The sequence below is a fragment of the Panthera pardus genome, unplaced genomic scaffold (genome assembly GCF_024362965.1).
Source record: "Panthera pardus isolate Hobbes unplaced genomic scaffold, ASM2436296v1 HiC_scaffold_18, whole genome shotgun sequence".
Lineage (NCBI taxonomy): Eukaryota > Metazoa > Chordata > Mammalia > Carnivora > Felidae > Panthera > Panthera pardus.
This window is the reverse complement of record NW_026526743.1, coordinates 11146113-11163618: the sequence shown is the minus strand read 5'-3', so window position 1 is coordinate 11163618 and position 17506 is coordinate 11146113. Positions and strand designations below refer to the sequence as shown.

General features: G+C 50.2%; 1 protein-coding gene across 4 annotated transcripts; it reads right to left on the bottom strand.

The window, feature by feature from the left end:
• Window positions 1-417: 417 nt before the first annotated feature.
• On the bottom strand, window positions 418-16771 carry LOC109259358 (zinc finger protein 547-like). 4 transcript variants are annotated; one of them, XM_019436955.2, is made up of 4 exons: window positions 16503-16610; window positions 14566-14814; window positions 12594-12720; window positions 9753-11447 (listed from the first exon to the last, which is right to left on the bottom strand). In XM_019436955.2, exons 2-4 carry the CDS (start codon window positions 14596-14598, stop codon window positions 10000-10002), a joined length of 1608 nt encoding a protein of 535 aa, XP_019292500.2. In that variant the 5' UTR covers window positions 14599-14814; window positions 16503-16610; the 3' UTR covers window positions 9753-9999. The 4 variants fall into 4 exon arrangements, with proteins under 4 accessions (XP_053762227.1, XP_019292500.2, XP_053762225.1 ...); XM_053906252.1 differs by lacking the exons at window positions 9753-11447; window positions 14566-14814 and adding an exon at window positions 418-1088 and having other exon boundaries at window positions 16503-16771; XM_053906250.1 differs by lacking the exon at window positions 14566-14814 and having other exon boundaries at window positions 16503-16766.
• Window positions 16772-17506: the final 735 nt, after the last annotated feature.

The following is a 17506-nucleotide window of genomic DNA, read 5'->3' as shown; positions in this document are numbered from 1 at the left end:
TAGCTCAGGTCACGATCTCATGGTTCATGGGTTCAAGCCCAGCGTTGGGCTCTGTGCTGACAGCTCGGAGCCTGGAGCCTGCTTCGGATTCTGTGTCTCCCTCTCTCTCTCAAGAGTAAATAAACATTAAAAAAAAAATTTTTTTTTTTTTATACTTGTATGCTCAGGGCACCTGGGTGGCTCAGTCACTTAACTGTCCAAGTCTTGATTTCAGCTCATGATCTCATGATTCGTGGGTTCAAGCCCCACTTCAGGCTCTGCACTGACAGTTCAGAGCCTGCTTTGGGTTTTCTCTCTCTCCCTCTCTCTCCGCCCCTCCCATGCTCTCTCTCTCTCTCTCTCTCAAAATAAATACATAAACTTAAAATAAAAAAAAAAAAGAGTTACATGCTCTGGGGCACCTGGGTGGCTCAGTCGGTATTTGACTATTGATTTCCCTCATGGTTCATGGGATCAAGCCCCGTGTCAGGCCCTGTGCTAACAGTGTGGAGCCTGCTTGGGATTCTCCCTCCCTCCCTCCCTCCCTCTCTCTGCCCTTCCCAGGCTCAATCACACACATGCTCGTGAGCACACGCTCTCTCTCAAAATAAACTTAAAAAAAAAAAAAAAGAGTCGCATGCCTTACTGACTGAGCCAGCCCGGTGCCCCAGTTTTATTCACTTCTAAAGTTCCCTGCACCCACCGAGTCCCTGTGTTGTTCCCACTCACTATGAAGGGCCTGCTCTTGGAGCCCACCTGGGCTGCCTATAAATCCCTTCACATTTTCAATGCAGATACAGATTCTGTCATGTAACCTCTACAGTTCTTCACAAATGAAGGCCTCCCCTCATCACTCCTGGAAAGTTCCGCTCTAATCTGATGCTTTTGGTGCTGGCAACACTCTCCCCCACAGGCGTACAGGCCTTGCTCGGGGTGTATACCGTCCTGTTCAGCCAAGCGCAAAAGGTCTTTCAAGAGTGAGCTACACGTCTCACAGGGCTGGGCCTCCCGGACGGACGGGCCTGGCTTTGGAGTCCTGACCTGTGATGCTCCTACAGAAACACTGTGCCCTGAAGGGGCCTCCTCGTCCCGAGCTCCATGCCAGCAACCTGTAAACAGAGAAATGCTGGTCAAGCGCACGCTGACCTTGTTGGGACGAGGCAGCCTCCTCGGGAATGTGTGTCGGACATGCCCACGGATGAGGCCAGGGGACTGCTCACGGGCCAGGGGGACTCGAGACAGTGAAAGGAAGGCCTTCTGTGCAGAGCTCACCCTGGCCAGCGCCCATGATGGGACAGCCCTGACTCTGGGCAAGGACACCAGGGAGAGGTGAGTGCAGGGAGGAGAGGTGGACTCCCTAACTCTCCCTCTGCAAATGACTTTCAACAAGGCCATGGCTGCCGGTGACTGGTGAGCCCCGGGTCGAAGACTGTGTCCACACCCAGAAACGTTCAAGGACCATTTAAGGGTATGTGCAGACTTGCAGGCCATCTTAAGCATAGTTGAAGTGCTGGAGAGCCCTCCAAGGAGGCAACAGAAGGGAATGCGTGACAGGTGGAGGTCACAGAAAGGAGCACATGGGGGACACCAAGAGCTGGAAGTCAGAGTAGAAATAACAATGCGGAAGAAAGGGTGTACATGAGGTGTGGACACTGACCCTGGATCAAAAGTGGGGGACACCAGACAGTTTCCCAATGTGATTTGAATCCAGCTTCAACATATACCCTCACAGCTCTGATGCACTAGGCCCACGTCCGGCTGAGCGTGTCCCATCCAGCCCTCAGGCACACAGGGCCATCCCTCTTACTGAAGGTGACCAGCTACGTGCGATCCGGCAGAGATCAGAGCTCAGGGAAAGACGGCGCATGCCCACAACAACCCAACCCGTGCCTTCCTACATTCCAGAATTACAAGAGCTTCAGAAGAGGGTCCTGCAGAATCAAGCCAGGGGTCTGCACAAGTAATGACCGTATTTGTGGCTGAGATTCCTGGCACGTGGAGGCCCCCAGCATCATAAAGAGAGGGGATGACCTCGGGCACAGAAGTTGCACTCATCTTGAGAGAGTAACGAGACAAGGGACAGGAGAGGCCACGGCAGTGTCCCTGACAGACTTTATGATTTCTAAGCCATACTTTTTGAGGCTTCAGGGCAGCGGAGAACGGGGCGCGTGGGGAAAGGTGGTACAGGGCTCACAGCCCAGCCCTGCACCCACAACAAACGTGCCAGGAAAGGAAACAGTACCCACAGCCTTGACAAGATAAGCCCCGATGAGCCCTGGAGGGAGAGGGGGACAGAGCAACGCCCAGCTCAGGAGCACATCTGAGGGCCTTACCTAGTCGTGCGCGAAGTGCAGAGCTCTCCAGCATCACACGGCAGTACAGGCATCAGAGTCTCATCGAGGAGGCCCCGCTCCCCCGGGGAGAAACATCCGGCAGAGACCACACAGCCCTCGGCAACCGCACCAGTTCAGTCCATGCAACCTCTGCGTCTAGGGTCTTCGGTCCTCCCCGCTCCGCACCCTCCCCCCACCGTCCCGAAGCGGAAGAGGTGCCAGGCCGGCCGGCACTGGGCCCGCTCCCTCCCTCCCGCTGTGTCCGGCACAAAGTAAACAGGTGGAAAGGGAACAGGAAAGCAACTGCTAAGCTCTGGGCCAAGCACGGGGGACCCCCACCCCTTGGGGGTCTCGCAGATCTGGCCTCGCAGACAGCCAAAGTCCGAGTCACCTGTCTGCCATAAATGACCAGCACGGGACCTAGAGCCAACCACTCACACTCCTCCTAGGCTGCTCGTCACCGTAGGGACTGTACCTCCCGCACGTCTCCCGTCCCTCCGCTGATGTACCTATTCCCACCCGCTCTGGCTCGCGCTCCATGCATTTCCGCGCTATGGTTAAGAGGCCGCTCGGCACGTGACATCCAGACAGCGCATGACAAACGCACTCGGCAGTTCTCTTCCCCAGATCACCAGTCTCCTAGGACCAGAAAGCACCTGGCCCTGCGCCTTGCTTCACCCTCACCCTCCGAAGTCTACATGAGGACCTCACAGACCCTCGGCCTCCCATCCTTCTGCGCCGCAGACGCTGTCCATTGTCTCCACTCAGAGAGAATACGCGGAGCTATTCCCAGCTACGCGGAGACCTTCACCCCGATCGTTTCAACATTCTGGATTCTGTGCCAGGACACCCCTCTGAGTCCTACCCCGTCTGTTCTCAGACAGGAAGTGATTCATATACTCCAGCACCAAGTCTAGACCCTGAGTCTGGTGAAACCACAGGCTTTCCAGACCCAGGGAAGCAGAACAGTAGGGCAGACAGAGTCTCAGGAGAACGGAGTGGCGCTGGGAAGTGGGGCTCCTGGGCTCCAAACCGGGAGGGGCTGTGATGGTCCAGAAGGAGCCCTACCAGACTTCCTTGAGGAGCAGTCCAGGATGTCACAGAAATGTTCACAGGGGCGCCTGGGGGACTCCGTCAAGTGTCCGACTTCAGCTCAGGTCATGATCTTGTGGTGAGTTCGAGCCCCTGTGCCGACAGCTCAGAGCCTGGGGCCTGCTCCAGATTCTGTGTCTCCCTCTCTCTTTGCCCCACCCCTGCTCATGCTCTGTGTGTGTGTGTGTCTCTCTTCAAAATAAATAAACATTAAAAAAAATTAAAGAAATGTTTACAAACCCATTCTTTCAAAATGTGTGAATCACCGCAAATTTCTAAAGGACACACCAATCATACATCATGGTGCCGACTAGGGACCATGAAGGCTGGGCCACCCCTCACATACCTCTGCAGGTGCCAGAAGCATTCCTGCCGATGCCACGGGGCCCTAGGAGAGGGAGGCCAAGAGTAAGAGGTAAACAGGACGGGATTCTACAGCCTGGGTTACGCTGCAGCCTCTGCCCGGCCCTGGAGCAAGCTGACCTGAGCCAGAGGGTCTAAGCGCAGCTCCTGGTAGCTAAAAGCTGTCTCTTACCTGCTCTGTGAATCTGTGGAAGAACTGAACCTCCTTAAATCTCAACACTTTATCTGTAAGACGTGGATAAGAAAAGGGCTGATGTTGGTATCAAATATAAGTAATACATGCTATGTATGAACTGTATGGGCCACATGATAAAGTTTCGGACGCGTGTCCAATACAAATGAGGAAGCAGGGTTTGAAACGTTTTTAAAAATATTTTTTAGGGACACCTGGGTGGCTCAGTCGGTTAAGCACTGGACTTCAGCTCAGGTCATGATCTCACGGTTTGTGGGTTCCAGTCCCATGTCGGGCTCCATGCTGACAGATCAGAGCTTGGAGCCTGCTTCAGATTCTGTGTCTTCCTCTCTCTCTACCCCTCCCCTGCTCACACTCTCTCTCTCTCTCTCTCAAAAATAAACATTAAAAAAAATTTTTTTTAACTTTAAATGTATTTTAAATGTTCATTTATTGAGAGAAAGAGAGAGAGAGAGAGAGAGAGAGAGAGAGAGAGAGAGAGGGAGAATATCCCAAGCAGGCTCCTCACTGTTAGCGCAGAGCCTGACACGGGGCTCAAACTCATGAACCAGGAGCTCCTGACCTGAGCAGATATCAAGAGTCAGACGCTTAATGGATTGAGCCACCCAGGTGCCCCGGGTTTGAAACTGTAAATGCTCCTACTTTTAAAGGTTTCAAGAGGACGCTACATATAGTTTTCCACTGTAAGCAAATACACATAAACGAACATTTCAGCCAACCATAAACGGTTTGCACATCCAAATATGGATATGAATACGTTTCTAAGTGGCCCTCTATGGACATCTTACAGGGGGATACTGGTTACCTGGTGTATAAATCAATAGCTATTTCATACCTTCTTACCTGAATGAGTTGTCTGGAGGAGCTAAGCAGGCACGTAAGCCACCGGCCTGCTCCCTAATCCTCTCAGGGATGAACTTGACGGGGGGTCCCCGACTGTAGCAGTGGACCATTCCTCTTGCCTGGACAGGCGAGGGCGGCCCGGAAGGGGCAGGGCCCGCCCCAGGCCCCAGCTCCGCTAACCTAGCTTTCATTCCACAGGAAGTGACCCGGAGGGTATGGGGACCTGCAGGGCAAAGAGTCTACACAAGCTCACACTTTTGTGTCTACACACACAACTTCCGAACCACCCCACCTACTACAGACACAGTCCAGAATTCCTCCTAGGGCAAATCCGCTCCCTCGTGAAGAACGCAAGGAGGCCCAACCCCTTCGTCTCATCCAGTGTCAGCCCCTCCCTCCCTCCCTCCCCAGAGCCCTTCGGAACCCTAACACTCACCCTCCTCATCCGGATACCCAACACCACGAGGACGCCGCCGGAAGTCCCGCCCCAGGCAGTGCGCACGCGCACAAGCGCGCCCGCATTCATTGGCTCACTTGGTCGCCACCGCGCGGCGCCTTCTGGGTAGTGTAGTTTGGGAGCCCGTGGAGCGCGCTGCCTCAGAATGAAGGTCCTCCCAGACTTTGGGGATGAAGGGCCGGAACGTGAGCGGCGCCGGGAAATGGAGCTCCGGGGCTGTAAACTGGGAACGGCGGCAATGGGGCTGTAAGGAGCCCTACCGGATGTCCTTGGGATGCAGTCTAGGACGTCACAGATATGTTTACAAACCCATTCTTTCCAATTGTGTGAATCGGAGCGAATTTCCAAAGGGTATACATGCAGTGGACACCGTATACCATCGTGTCACTTGGCGTCCGCTCATCCTGGTCAGTTCTCTTGTCAATACACGTAGACTGAAACTTTGGAGTCATGTTTATGGCCTTCAGTAGGTTTGGTCAGGGACAATAAGAAAAGACCCCGGACATGGTCATGACAGGAAAGCCAGAAGAGAGATATCAGGAGAGGCACTGGTTAGAAAGGGTGACGCTGTACCTCCTTTCCACTGAAAACATCTTTCCTACCTGTATATCAGTGATAGTGTTCCAAGATACTAAGAAACATTATTATTCGTATAATACTTATTACTCCGTATGTGGAATATGTTTCTCTCCTTTTAAAGTCTAAAGCTAGGGGCGCCTGGGTGGCTCAGTCCGGTTGTGTCTGACTTCGGTTCAGGTCATGATCTCGCATTCTTTGAGTTCCAGCCCCGCGGCAGGCTCCGACCCTGGAGCCTGCTTCAGATTCTCATTCTCTCTCTCTCTCTCTCTCTCTCTCTCTCTCTCTCTCTCTCTCTCCCCTTCCCCTGCTCATGCTCTGTCTCTGTCCCAAGAATAAACATTAAAAAATAATAATAAAGTCTAAAACTTATCTGAGAGAAAAGCGACTCATACTACATTTCTTACCAGGACAGGGTGTTCTATTCTAATAGTCCAACCATATGGCAAAGGGAGCAACTTATTACCGTTGTAAAGGTTTAGGAATCCATGATCCTTTATCCCTGTTGGTAAGAGATTTATCATTTCCGATGTAATTGCTGCCCCAGTATCAGCAATGGGAGTTGAGATGATCTCTGCAAAACACCCGTGATATAGTAGTTACTGAAAGCTGTTAATGATGATTACTTTTCAGAGAAATCTAGTATAAATAGTTATAGAGACAATGATCTGTGACAGGTGAAAAAATGTTAGGATCTCAGTGAAGATTGAGCCAGAGGCAGTGAAGTTGGAGAAGTCAGAGAATGAAGCTGAACCCACAGCTGTGGTGAAACCTGGACCACACTCAGGGTTTGATCTCCAAAATGCGGCTCTTTTTGAAATTTGAAAACATGAACAGCTTGGTAGTAGAAATAATTACGGTTTCTGGAAATATAAAAATGAATAGGGAAGCTGTATTTTCATGTGCTGCTTTAACAAATATTCAATAATCACCATTTGGGTTTTAGACACAAGAGCAGATACATAGGATGTGGGGAATAGGGTTGCTCTGTGTATACTGTGCATGTCCTGTATTAAATGACTTTGTTCTGGGTCCTGTATTTATCTTGTAAAGAGATCATAAATCCTATATTTGGGTTTGTTTTTTTTTTTAATACAAGAAGTGGCATTTAGAGCTGTGTCTCTCCTACTCTACTTAGCAATGAAAACACAAAATGACAGCACTTGTTGAAAATCAACACCCCATAAATAAAGGACACCAGTCTTATGGTTCTTTATATATTTTGGATATTAACTCGTGTGTGCGTGCGTGCGTGTGTGTGTGTGTGTGTGTGTGTATGGCAAATATTTTCTCTCAGTCCATAGGTTGCCATTTTGTTTCCTTTGTTGTGCAGATACTTTTTAGTTTAATGTAGTCCCACTTATTTTTGCTTTTGTTTCCTGTGTTTTTGATGTTGTTTTGATGTTTTTGTTTCCTGATATATATATATATATATATATATATATATATATATATATATATATATATATAATTTCTAATACCAATGTCATGGAGCTTTCTCTTTATGTTTTCTTATAGCTTTACCGTTTCAGATCTTCTGTTTAAGTCTTTAATTCATTTTGAATTTATTCTGGATATGGTGTAAGACATGGGTCCAATTTAATTTTTTCATGTGGATATCCAATTTTTCCAACATCATTTAATAAAGAGACTATCCTTTCCCCCACTGGATATCCTTGGTGCCTGTCAAAAATTAGTTGACTTCATTTGTGTGGGTTTACTTCTGGACTCTCTCCTCTGTTTCACTGGTCTATGCGTCTGTTTTTATGCCAGTGCTTTATTGGTTTGATTAGTATAACTTTGTAGTGTAGTAGAAGGCAGGAAGTTTATAGCCTGTAGCTTTGTTCTCCTTTCTCAAATTGAGGTAAATGTCTTTGTGGTTCCATAAAAATTTTAGGATTTTTAAAAAAATTTCTGTGAAGAGTGTCATTGGAATTTTGATAGGGATTGCATTCAATCTGTAGATTACTCTGGGTAGAATGGACATTTTAACAAATTGATTCTTCCAATCAACAAACATGGGATATCTTTCCATATATTTGTGCCTGTGGCTTCTTTCATCAATATTTTATAGTTTTCAGCGTTCAGATCTTTCACCTCTTTTGTTAAATTTATTCTGAAATATTTCATTCTTTGTGTTGCTATTGTGAAGGGGATTGTTTTAATATCTTTTCTAGATAATTTATTGTTAGAGTTAAAAATGCAGATTTTGTATGTTGATTTTGTATTCCTAAACTTTACTGAATTCATTTATTAGTTTTTACAGTTTGTTTTGGTACAGCCTTTCAAGTTTTCTACATTTAAGATCAGTTCATCTGCAAACAGAGACATTATTCCTTCCTTTCCATTTTGGATGACTTTCAATTATTTTTCTTGCCTAATTGCTCTGGTTAGGACTTGCAGTACAATGCTAAATAAAAGTAGAGAGTGTCTTGTTTGTAATCTTAAAGGAAAAGCTTTTGGCTTTTCAACATGGAGTATGATGTTACCTATGTGTTTTTAGTATATGTCTTTTTTTTATATTAAGGTAAATTTCTTATCTACTTAATTTGTCACAAATTTTTATCATGAAAGGATGAAGTTCGTCAAAAGCTCTTTCTGCATTGATTGAGATGAGCCTATGATTTTTATCCTTTGTTAATGTGGAGTATTACATTTACTGCTTTATATAAGTTGAGGCATCCTTGTACCCCAGGGATAAATCCAATTTAATCATAATGTATAATTCTTTTAAGGTGCTGCTGAATTTGGTTTGCTAGAATTTTGTCGAGGAGTTCTGCATTTATATTCATTAGTCTCCAAATATTTAAAGTTAAGAGAAACCTCTGCCTGAGTTGTTGAATTGCTATATTGTACCCCTGAAACTAACACTGTATGTTAACTACACTGGAATTTTAAAAAAATGTTTTAATTGAACAGAGAGGGGCACCTGGGCGGCTCAGTCAGTTAAGCGTCCAACTTCGACTCAGGTTATGATCTCATGGTTCTTGAGTTTGAACCCCGCATTGGGCTTTGTGCTGACAGTTCAGAGCCTGGAGCCTGCTTCAGATTCTGTGTTTCCTTCTCTCTCTGACCCTCTGCTGGTCATACTCTGTCTCTCAAAAATAAACATTAAAAAAAATTTAATTGAACAGAGAAAGTTCTGCCTGGAAGTAGAAGAGAGTGTTGTTACCAAAAGTGTTGGTTTGTGAGGGATTTATTCTTGCCAGCTTCAACCGTACTCAAGGGGCAAAAATTAAGGCCTGAACTCAATCTTATCCTCAGCATATGACTGGACAGATATTCCCCCAGTGGATCATAGCCTCAGAGGAAGGATTTTAGGAACCAAAAAAGTAAATCCATTATAAAATTTACTATATAAACCACTTAAAAGTATTTTTTAGAATTGATTAAAAGTTCTAAGGTATGCATATAAATTTTATTCAAAAATAAAAAGGACAACAGTAGAGTCATAGAAGTTAATGAGGATTTCAACTCGAAATAACTATAGGGGCACCTGGGTGGCTTAGTCTGTTAAGTGTCCAATTCTTGATTTCGTTTGACTCAGGTCACGATCTCACGTTTTGTGAGATTGGGTCCCATGTCTGGCTCTGCACTGACAGTCTGGAGCCTGCTTGGGATTCTCTCTCCCTCTCTCTCTCTGCCCCTCCCCCGCTTGCAATCTCTCTCATATTGGAAATCAGTTTGGCCAATTCTTAAAAAGTTAAACATTCATCAATGATCAACACTCCACTCTCAGGTATTTACTTATATATGAATGTTCACAGTTCTTTTGGTAATTGGAAACACTGGAAGCAACCTACATGTCCATTAATAGATAAACACACTGTGGCACATACGCCCAATGGAATATGACTCAGCAATCAAGAGGAATGAATGCAATAGGGATAAATCTCTAAACAGCCACACAAGGATATACTTTGGGATTCCTTTTATGTAAAAATGTAAGGAAAAGCAGTCACATAACAGTATACTGCAGGATTCCAAGAACATAAAAATTAAAGAAATGCAAATTAGTATATAGTGACATAAATCAAATTAACAGATTCTCCCGCATTCATTGCACTCATAAGGCATTTCTCCATTGTTGGAAATCTGCCAATGTTTAACAAGGCCAGAGATGTAGGTAGAGATGTCCCCACATTCGCAGTTCTCATAAGGACTCACACCGGTGTGAACTCTCTGTTGTGTAATGAGACTGAAGTTGTAACACAAAAATTTCCCACGTTAGCTGCACTAATAAGGCCTTTCTCTGCTGTGACTTGTCCGACGTCTAATGAGTTTGGAGTTGCAACTAAAGGATTTCCTACGTTGCTGCACTCATCAGGCCTTTCTCTAGTGTGAGTTCTCTGGTGTCTAATGAGTGTGAAGCGGTACCTAAAGAACTTCCCACATTTGCCACACTCATAAGGCCTCTCTCCAGTGTGGACTCTCTGATGAATAATGAGCGAGGAGCTGTCCATAAAGAATTTGCCACATTCTCTGCACTCATAAGCCCTTATTCCAGTGTGGATTTTCTGGTGCTCAACAAGTTTATGTTTGCGGCTGAAAGCTTTCCCACATTCACTGCACTTATAAGGCCGCTCTCCGGTGTGGATTTTCTGGTGTTCAACAACTTTGTCTTTGCGGCTGAAGGCTTTCCCACATTCTCTGCATTCATAAGGCTTTTCACCGCTGTGGATTTTCTGATGCTCAACAAGTTTATGTTTGCGGGTAAAGGCTTTCCCACATTCAAGGCACTCATATGGCCTCTCTCCAGTGTGAACTCTCTGATGTCTAATGAGCGTAGAGCGATTCCTAAAAAATTTTCCACATTCACTGCAACCATAAGGCCTCTCTCCTGTGTGGATTTTCTGGTGACCAACAAGTTGGGACAGTCTAAGGAAAGCCTTCCCACACTGGCTGCACTCAAAAGGCCTCGGCCTGGCGTGAATACCCTGGTGGTCACCAAGGCCAGGTGTCCGTGTAAGACATCCTCCACATTTTGGGTTCTCATAAAACTGACCTTCATCGTGGCCTTTCTGGTGCTGATGGAGGTGGGACTTTCTAAGGAAGGCCTTCCCACACTCTCTGTACTCATGACGCTTTTCTCCAGTGTGGATTTTCTCATGGTCAACAAGTATATGTTTATGACTGAAGATTTTCCCACACTGAGTACATTTATAATAATTCTGTTCATTTTGAAAGTCCTCTCCACCAGCTGTGCCCCAGTGTGGCCGTCCTACAAGCTGAGGAACCTGCTGTTGGAGAAGGCCTGAGCTGGCTGGGAAGTCCTTCCCATCTTCACTGCACGTAAAGGTCATCTCTGCCATGTGACCTCTGCAGTTCTTCACAAATGAAGACCTCCCCTCATCACTCCTGGAAAGTTCCGCTCTAATCTGATGCTTTTGGTGCTGGCAACACTCTCCCCCACAGGCGTACAGGCCTTGCTCGGGGTGTATACCGTCCTGTTCAGCCAAGCGCAAAAGGTCTTTCAAGAGTGAGCTACACGTCTCACAGGGCTGGGCCTCCCGGACGGACGGGCCTGGCTTTGGAGTCCTGACCTGTGATGCTCCTACAGAAACACTATGCCCTGAAGGGGCCTCCTCGTCCTGAGCTCCATGCCAGCAACCTGTAAACAGAGAAATGCTGGTCAAGCGCATGCTGACCTTGTTGCGACGAGGCAGCCTCCTCGGGAATGTGTGTCGCACATGCCCACGGATGAGGCCAGGGGATTGCTCACGGGCCAGGGGGACTCGAGATGGTGAAAGGAAGGCCTTCTGTGCACAGCTCACCCTGGCCGGCGCCCATGATGGGACAGCCCTGCCTCTGGGGAAGGATAACAGGGCGGGGTGAGTTCAGGGAGGACAGGGGGGGTTCCCCAACTCTCTCCTCTGCAAATGACTTTCAACAAGGCCATGGCTGCCGGTGACTGGTGAGCACTGGGTAGAAGACTGAGTTCACACCTAGAAATGTGTGCTTGCAACACAGCAGCTGGTGTTTAGAGACTATTTAAAGATAGGTGCAGCCATCACAATACCTCAAGGGTAGGTCATATGTCAAGTGTACTGCAAAGGGAGAAGTGAAAGGATAATGGAAGGAAGCCACAAAAGTGGGGGAGCTGGGAAGTGCAAGGTTAGAAATGATGACAGGAAAGAACAGGTAGAACTAAGGTATGACCACGCTCCCTGGCATCACACGGTGGTAAAGCCAGCTGTGACAACACACCCATTCCCAACTCTGCAGCCCCAGGGCCATTTCCTGTAGCTGGTGATGGAGTAAGGTCCATGCTGTCAGGCACCCAGGCCCCTCCACCTCTTCAAGATGAGCACTTACATGGGACCTGGAACGGGCCACCCTAGATGAAACACAGGAAGACAGAGTAGACTGCACGGCCCCCAGAGTCAGTGATCCAACACATGACATCCCACATTCTAAAACCAAAAGAACCTCAGAGGAGGGTCTCATAGAACCAGTGGTCTCTATGAGTAGAGAGCACGTTGGTGGCTGGAAGTTCCAACACAGGGGTGCCCCTAAGAAACGCTGGCAAGGAGGGGAAGGCCTTGAGCACAGAGGCTCCGCGCTTCTGAACAGAATAACCTGACCAGGGACAAGCAAGGCCACTGGGATTTCTCAGACAAGCTTGGAGCAGAGGTGCGCGCAGCCGGACCTGGCCCCCTTAAACCTGTGGTTGTGGGAAAGCCAGAGCTCCTGACCCCCAGGGAAGGCGAAAGCCGGAGCTAAGCCCTGGACGCTGGAGTGGGTGCGAGGGCCTTACCTAGTGATGACAAAAGTGCAAAGGTCTCCAGCATCACACTGTGGTACAGGCGTCTCTGAGCCTCATCGAGGAGCCCCCACTCCTCCTGGGAGAAGCGCACGGCCACGTCTGTAAAAACCACAAACCCCTGCCAAAACAGGGAGGCTTCAATCGATGTGCAGCTTCTCTTTCCACAGTGTTCATACCGCCACCTCCTTCCATCCCCTCCTTGCCCTTGCCCTCGCCCTCCACCCCGACTTCCCAGTGTGGAGGAGATACAGGGTCTGGTGGCACTGGCGCCTCCCTTCTCCTCACTGCCACTGATTGCTGTGTCCAGAACTGGGTAAAACAAGCGAGGAGGGTGCAGGAAAGCCCTGCCCAGGCTCTGGGCCCACAGTGGGGGCCTCTCTGTCTCTTTCAGCAGTAAATTATGCTGAGGTCCCCCAGATCCTACGTCCCGGCCAACACAACTTGAACTTACCTCTCCCACATAAGCACCCCTCCTCCTCCTCACCTGCCCATCATTCTTGGTCTGAACCTCTCTCCATATCCGGTCCCTCCACTTCTGCAACTTGGTTACCGAGACCGCAGCCCACTCTGCGGGTAATTGCTGTGCCTTCCCAACACACCGCTGTTGCACACAGAATCCAGGCAGGAGCGTGCAAGTGGAATCAGCATCCTATTTTGCCCTGTCTTGCCCCAGAAACCCAAGTTCCCCGGTGCCAGGGTCCTTTTGTGGTTCTCCCCACGTGCCACCCGTGTCATACTCCCCCTCCCAAACCTAACGTGAGCACCTCACAGACTCCCAGGCCTCTGCTGCATCATCACTATCCTGCTGTCCTACAAGCAGTCACAGCCTGCCTTTACCTGACCCGCATGTGAAGTCCAGCGACACTGAACTCCGCACCCAAGGCCCAGCAATGCTCCTGGCTGCTTTGTTTTAACCTCAACTAACCTACCAGGTCTATCAGCCTCAACGAAGAAACACAGGCCTGACCCAAAGTCACCACCAAACACTGAGGACTCCATGGAAAGATCATGTGCCCTGGCCTGAGCTTACTAACACCTGACCTCCTTCGTGGAGATGCTTCAACACCTACTGCACACCCCCGGCCCCTCGGAAGCCTTCAGACTCCTCACCTGTATCCCACACGGGCACGCCCTCCACAGCTACTCTGCTTTTTCATCTGCCTTTGTGACGTCCACCACCACCAACCAGGCTCCCAGAAGAGATTCGAATCTCCTTCTTCCCCTTCCTGCCTCCACAACCTAACGATGGCCCCTCTGGAAACTAATGCCCGGCTATACCGCAGTGCACATGCCGGCCACTGTCTCTGTCTGCCTGCAACCTGGAAGCCTCCCCTGAACTCCAGACCTGTGCGTCCGACTGCTAAGTGGGTGCCTCTAGTCGGGAGTCTCTGGACCATGTGACATCAGTGGCAAAACCTGACTTCCTATTCCAACCGACTACTGACTTCCCCATCTCAACTGACAGGACAACCATTCTTTCAGAGAAAGCCAAAATCCTTGGGGCTGCCCCTGACGCCCCCTTCCATCTCATCCCCCCACACCCTTGCTTGCCACATCACTAAACGTGGGCTACTCCGTCTGGAACACATCCAGAAGGCAGCTGGTCCTCCACCTCCACAGCCACCAGCCCTGTGCAGCCATCAGCAGAGGTCACCTGCGCAGTCCCAGGAGGCCCCCCACTATCCCCACCTTCGTCGAGGCTCTCCCGCACACTGCAGCTGCACACAGCCTGTGAAGATCAGGTCACCTGGCTCCTCAGCTCAGAACCTTCTCCTACTTCCTTCAGATTAAAGGCTCACCACTTCAGGCTGTAACTGTGGACCTGGTAACTGTGTGCCCCCTGCTGCCCCATATTCCCACTGTAGGTAAGAGCCTCGCAGTTCCCTGATCATTCCAACTCACTCTCACCCCCATCACTTGAACATTCTGGATCCTGTGCCCAGGACACCCTTCCACATCTTACCCCATTGGTTGTCACAAATGGGCAATGCTCCATAGAATCCAGGGATGAGTTCAAGACCCTGGCCTTTGATGAGACCACAGGGACTTTAGAGCCAAGGGAGGGAGAACAGGTGAGCAATCTCAGGACACCATCATTCTTTACACGGGAGTGGCAAAACCATCAGGCGGACAACTGGGGTGTCCTCCAACTGTCACATCCTCCATGCACCTGTACAGGATCCATAAGCATTTCTGCAAATGCCACGGGAACCTGTGGGAAGAGGGAGGCCATGAGAAAGGGGCAACCATGGTAGGCAACCAACAGACTGAACTGGACCCCCGCTACCCCTGCCCTGCCCTGGAGCAAAGTGCTCCCAGCCTGATAACCTAAGCTCTCAGCCCCTCTGACATCAGTGCTGCTCTTACCAGCGATGTGGTTCTGTAGGAGGAATGAACGTCCCGAGCCTCAATTCCTGGCCCCCACCTCACAGAGCTGATAACAGTATTGAACAGAACTGATGCACACTAACTACCCACAGAGTTAACAAGCCTGTATGTTTCCATTGCAAATAAAGGACAGGGTTCATAAAATTTGGATTAGTGTTATTTCTGCTTACGATTTTCAAAAGATGTGTTATACAACGTTCTGTTGTTAGCAAATACCGCAGATAAATTAACTTTGCAATTTTCATAAAGTGTTGCTGCTCTTCATTTATCGAATGCATGCATTTCTAGTTTCCATGTGTACATATTTACATAAAAGTTGGTTAGCTGATGTCTCAATAAATGTTTCATACGTTCCGAATTTAATGAGTTGTAGGGAGAGTCTGAGCGGGCAGCTCAGCTACTCTTCCTTTCAGCAAACAAGCCTACCTGCTGCGTGGCCCCCTGCAGGGCGTTGGCAGGACCCCTTGACTGGAGCACTCCTGTCTTCCTCTTGCCCCCAAGGGTGGAGGTGGTGAGAGAGCAGTGCCCTCATCTGGGACCCAACTGCTCCACAAATCTGGCTATTTCTTTGTCCCACAGGGACTGTCTCCCAGGATCACCTGACGTGCAGGACTGAGAGTCTCTACCTCCGTCTCCACCCAGGCCAACAAACTTACCACATCCAGGCATTCTTTTCTAGACCCAGGTCAGAATACCTTCCACATCAGGTACGCTCCTTTAGGGAGGGAGCATCAGGGATGCTGAATCCCCCGGGGCACTCCACGCCTCAGCCCTCCTGACGCTCACTGCAGAGCCCACCAGTAATAACGACCTTAAGACCCCCTCCTTGGTCGGGTCCTCAGGCCAGGCTCTGGAGCAGTGCACACCCTCCACACCTTGGACAGCTCCAGCCCAGCTCCCTTCCCCGTCCTCCAGACCCTCACTTCTACGGACCCACGTCACGTCTCCACCCTCAGATATCTCAGCATCAACATGTCCAAACCGAACTCAAGATCTCCCCGAAACCTGCCCGCTGGGCTCGCTTCCCCACCTCCGTTCTCTCAGATGTGCAGGCAAGGAAGCCCTGACCTGGTCCTTCACTCCCCACTTGTGCTCACAGCTACAGGCGACGCAGCAGGAAACCCCGTCGGCTCTGTTGCCCGAGTCTGCAGAATCTCCTCGCATCTCCCTCCACGGCCACCGCCCTGGCCCAACCTCCACCATGACTGCCCGGGGTGGTTCCTCAGCAGCCTCCCCGTCCTGCTCTCCCCTAGCCTAACCGATCTCTGGGCGCGCACCTCCCACCCCCGCCCTGGACCCCCGACCCCGGAAGATCCCAGCCGCGCACGCCGCCCCTGCAGGCGACACTCCGCCCCGACCCCTGGGCCCCGACTCAGGAGCCCCTGCGGGACCGGGACCCCGAACCAGGACGCCCTCCGCTCCCGCCCCGGGGGCCTGACTGCGGGGAGCCGAGCGGGCGGGGAGAGGAGGGGCGGGGCGGGCGGCCGAGGGCCCGGGGGTCGCAGCACCCACCTGCGCCGGCTTCACCGGCGCGGCCTCCGCCTCCGACCAGTGGGAAGAGCGGGGCGGGACGCGGCGGGCGACCGGGCGGGGGCGGGGGCGAGGGCGCCTCGCAGCCGCCACTGCGGCGGGAACAGGCCCTCTTTTCGCGCTTTCCATTCACGTCGGTCGGGACTGAGGATTCCGGACGCACTAAGCCACGGAACAGTCCCGGGAACGACAGAGAACTCAGACACCACGAAGGCGCCGCCGGAAGTCCCGCCCCCACGAGACGCGCACTCTCGAAAACGGCCCTCGGCTACGCCGCACGGGCTTCCGGGTAATGTAGTTTCAACGCCGTTATTGCGCGGATTCAGGACGTAGGTCGTTCCTGACAGATTAAAGGCCCTGAAAGAGTATGAGGAGCTCTGGGAACTGGAGTGCCGTGTTCTTCAGGGGGTGGGGCTTGCTGCTTCTTAAAGGGCGATACCCAGCTGTCTTCGGAGTACAGCGTAGGGAGACTCAGAAATGTCCAGGGGCCTGTTGTTTCAGACTCCGTGAATCACAGCACATTCCCAAAAGGCTGCACATAGGAAGGGACACAGCATGCCGTAAAGTTCCTCGGCGTCCCCTCGTAACTCTCAGTTATCTTGTTGCTTGCAAGGGACGTGTACACTGACTCTTTGGAGTTCCTTTTATAGCCTTTAATAGTTTCAATAAGAAAGCTTTCAGACAGGACTGTGATGGGGAAGTTGGAGGAGGGGTGTCAGGAGGCACTGAGGTAGTTAGAGTGACGATGGGGGCGCCTGGGTGGCTCAGTCGGTTAAGCGTTCGACCTCGGCTCAGGTCATGATCTCACTGTTTGTGGGTTTGAGCCCCACGTGGGGTTCTGTGCTGACAGCTCAGAACCTGGAGCCTGCTTCAGATTCTATCTCCCTCTCTCTCTCTGCCCCTCCCCCCACTCATGCTCTGTCTCTCTCTGTCAAAAATAAATAAGCATTAAAAAAAAAATTAAGGAAAGGAGGACGATGTGCCTC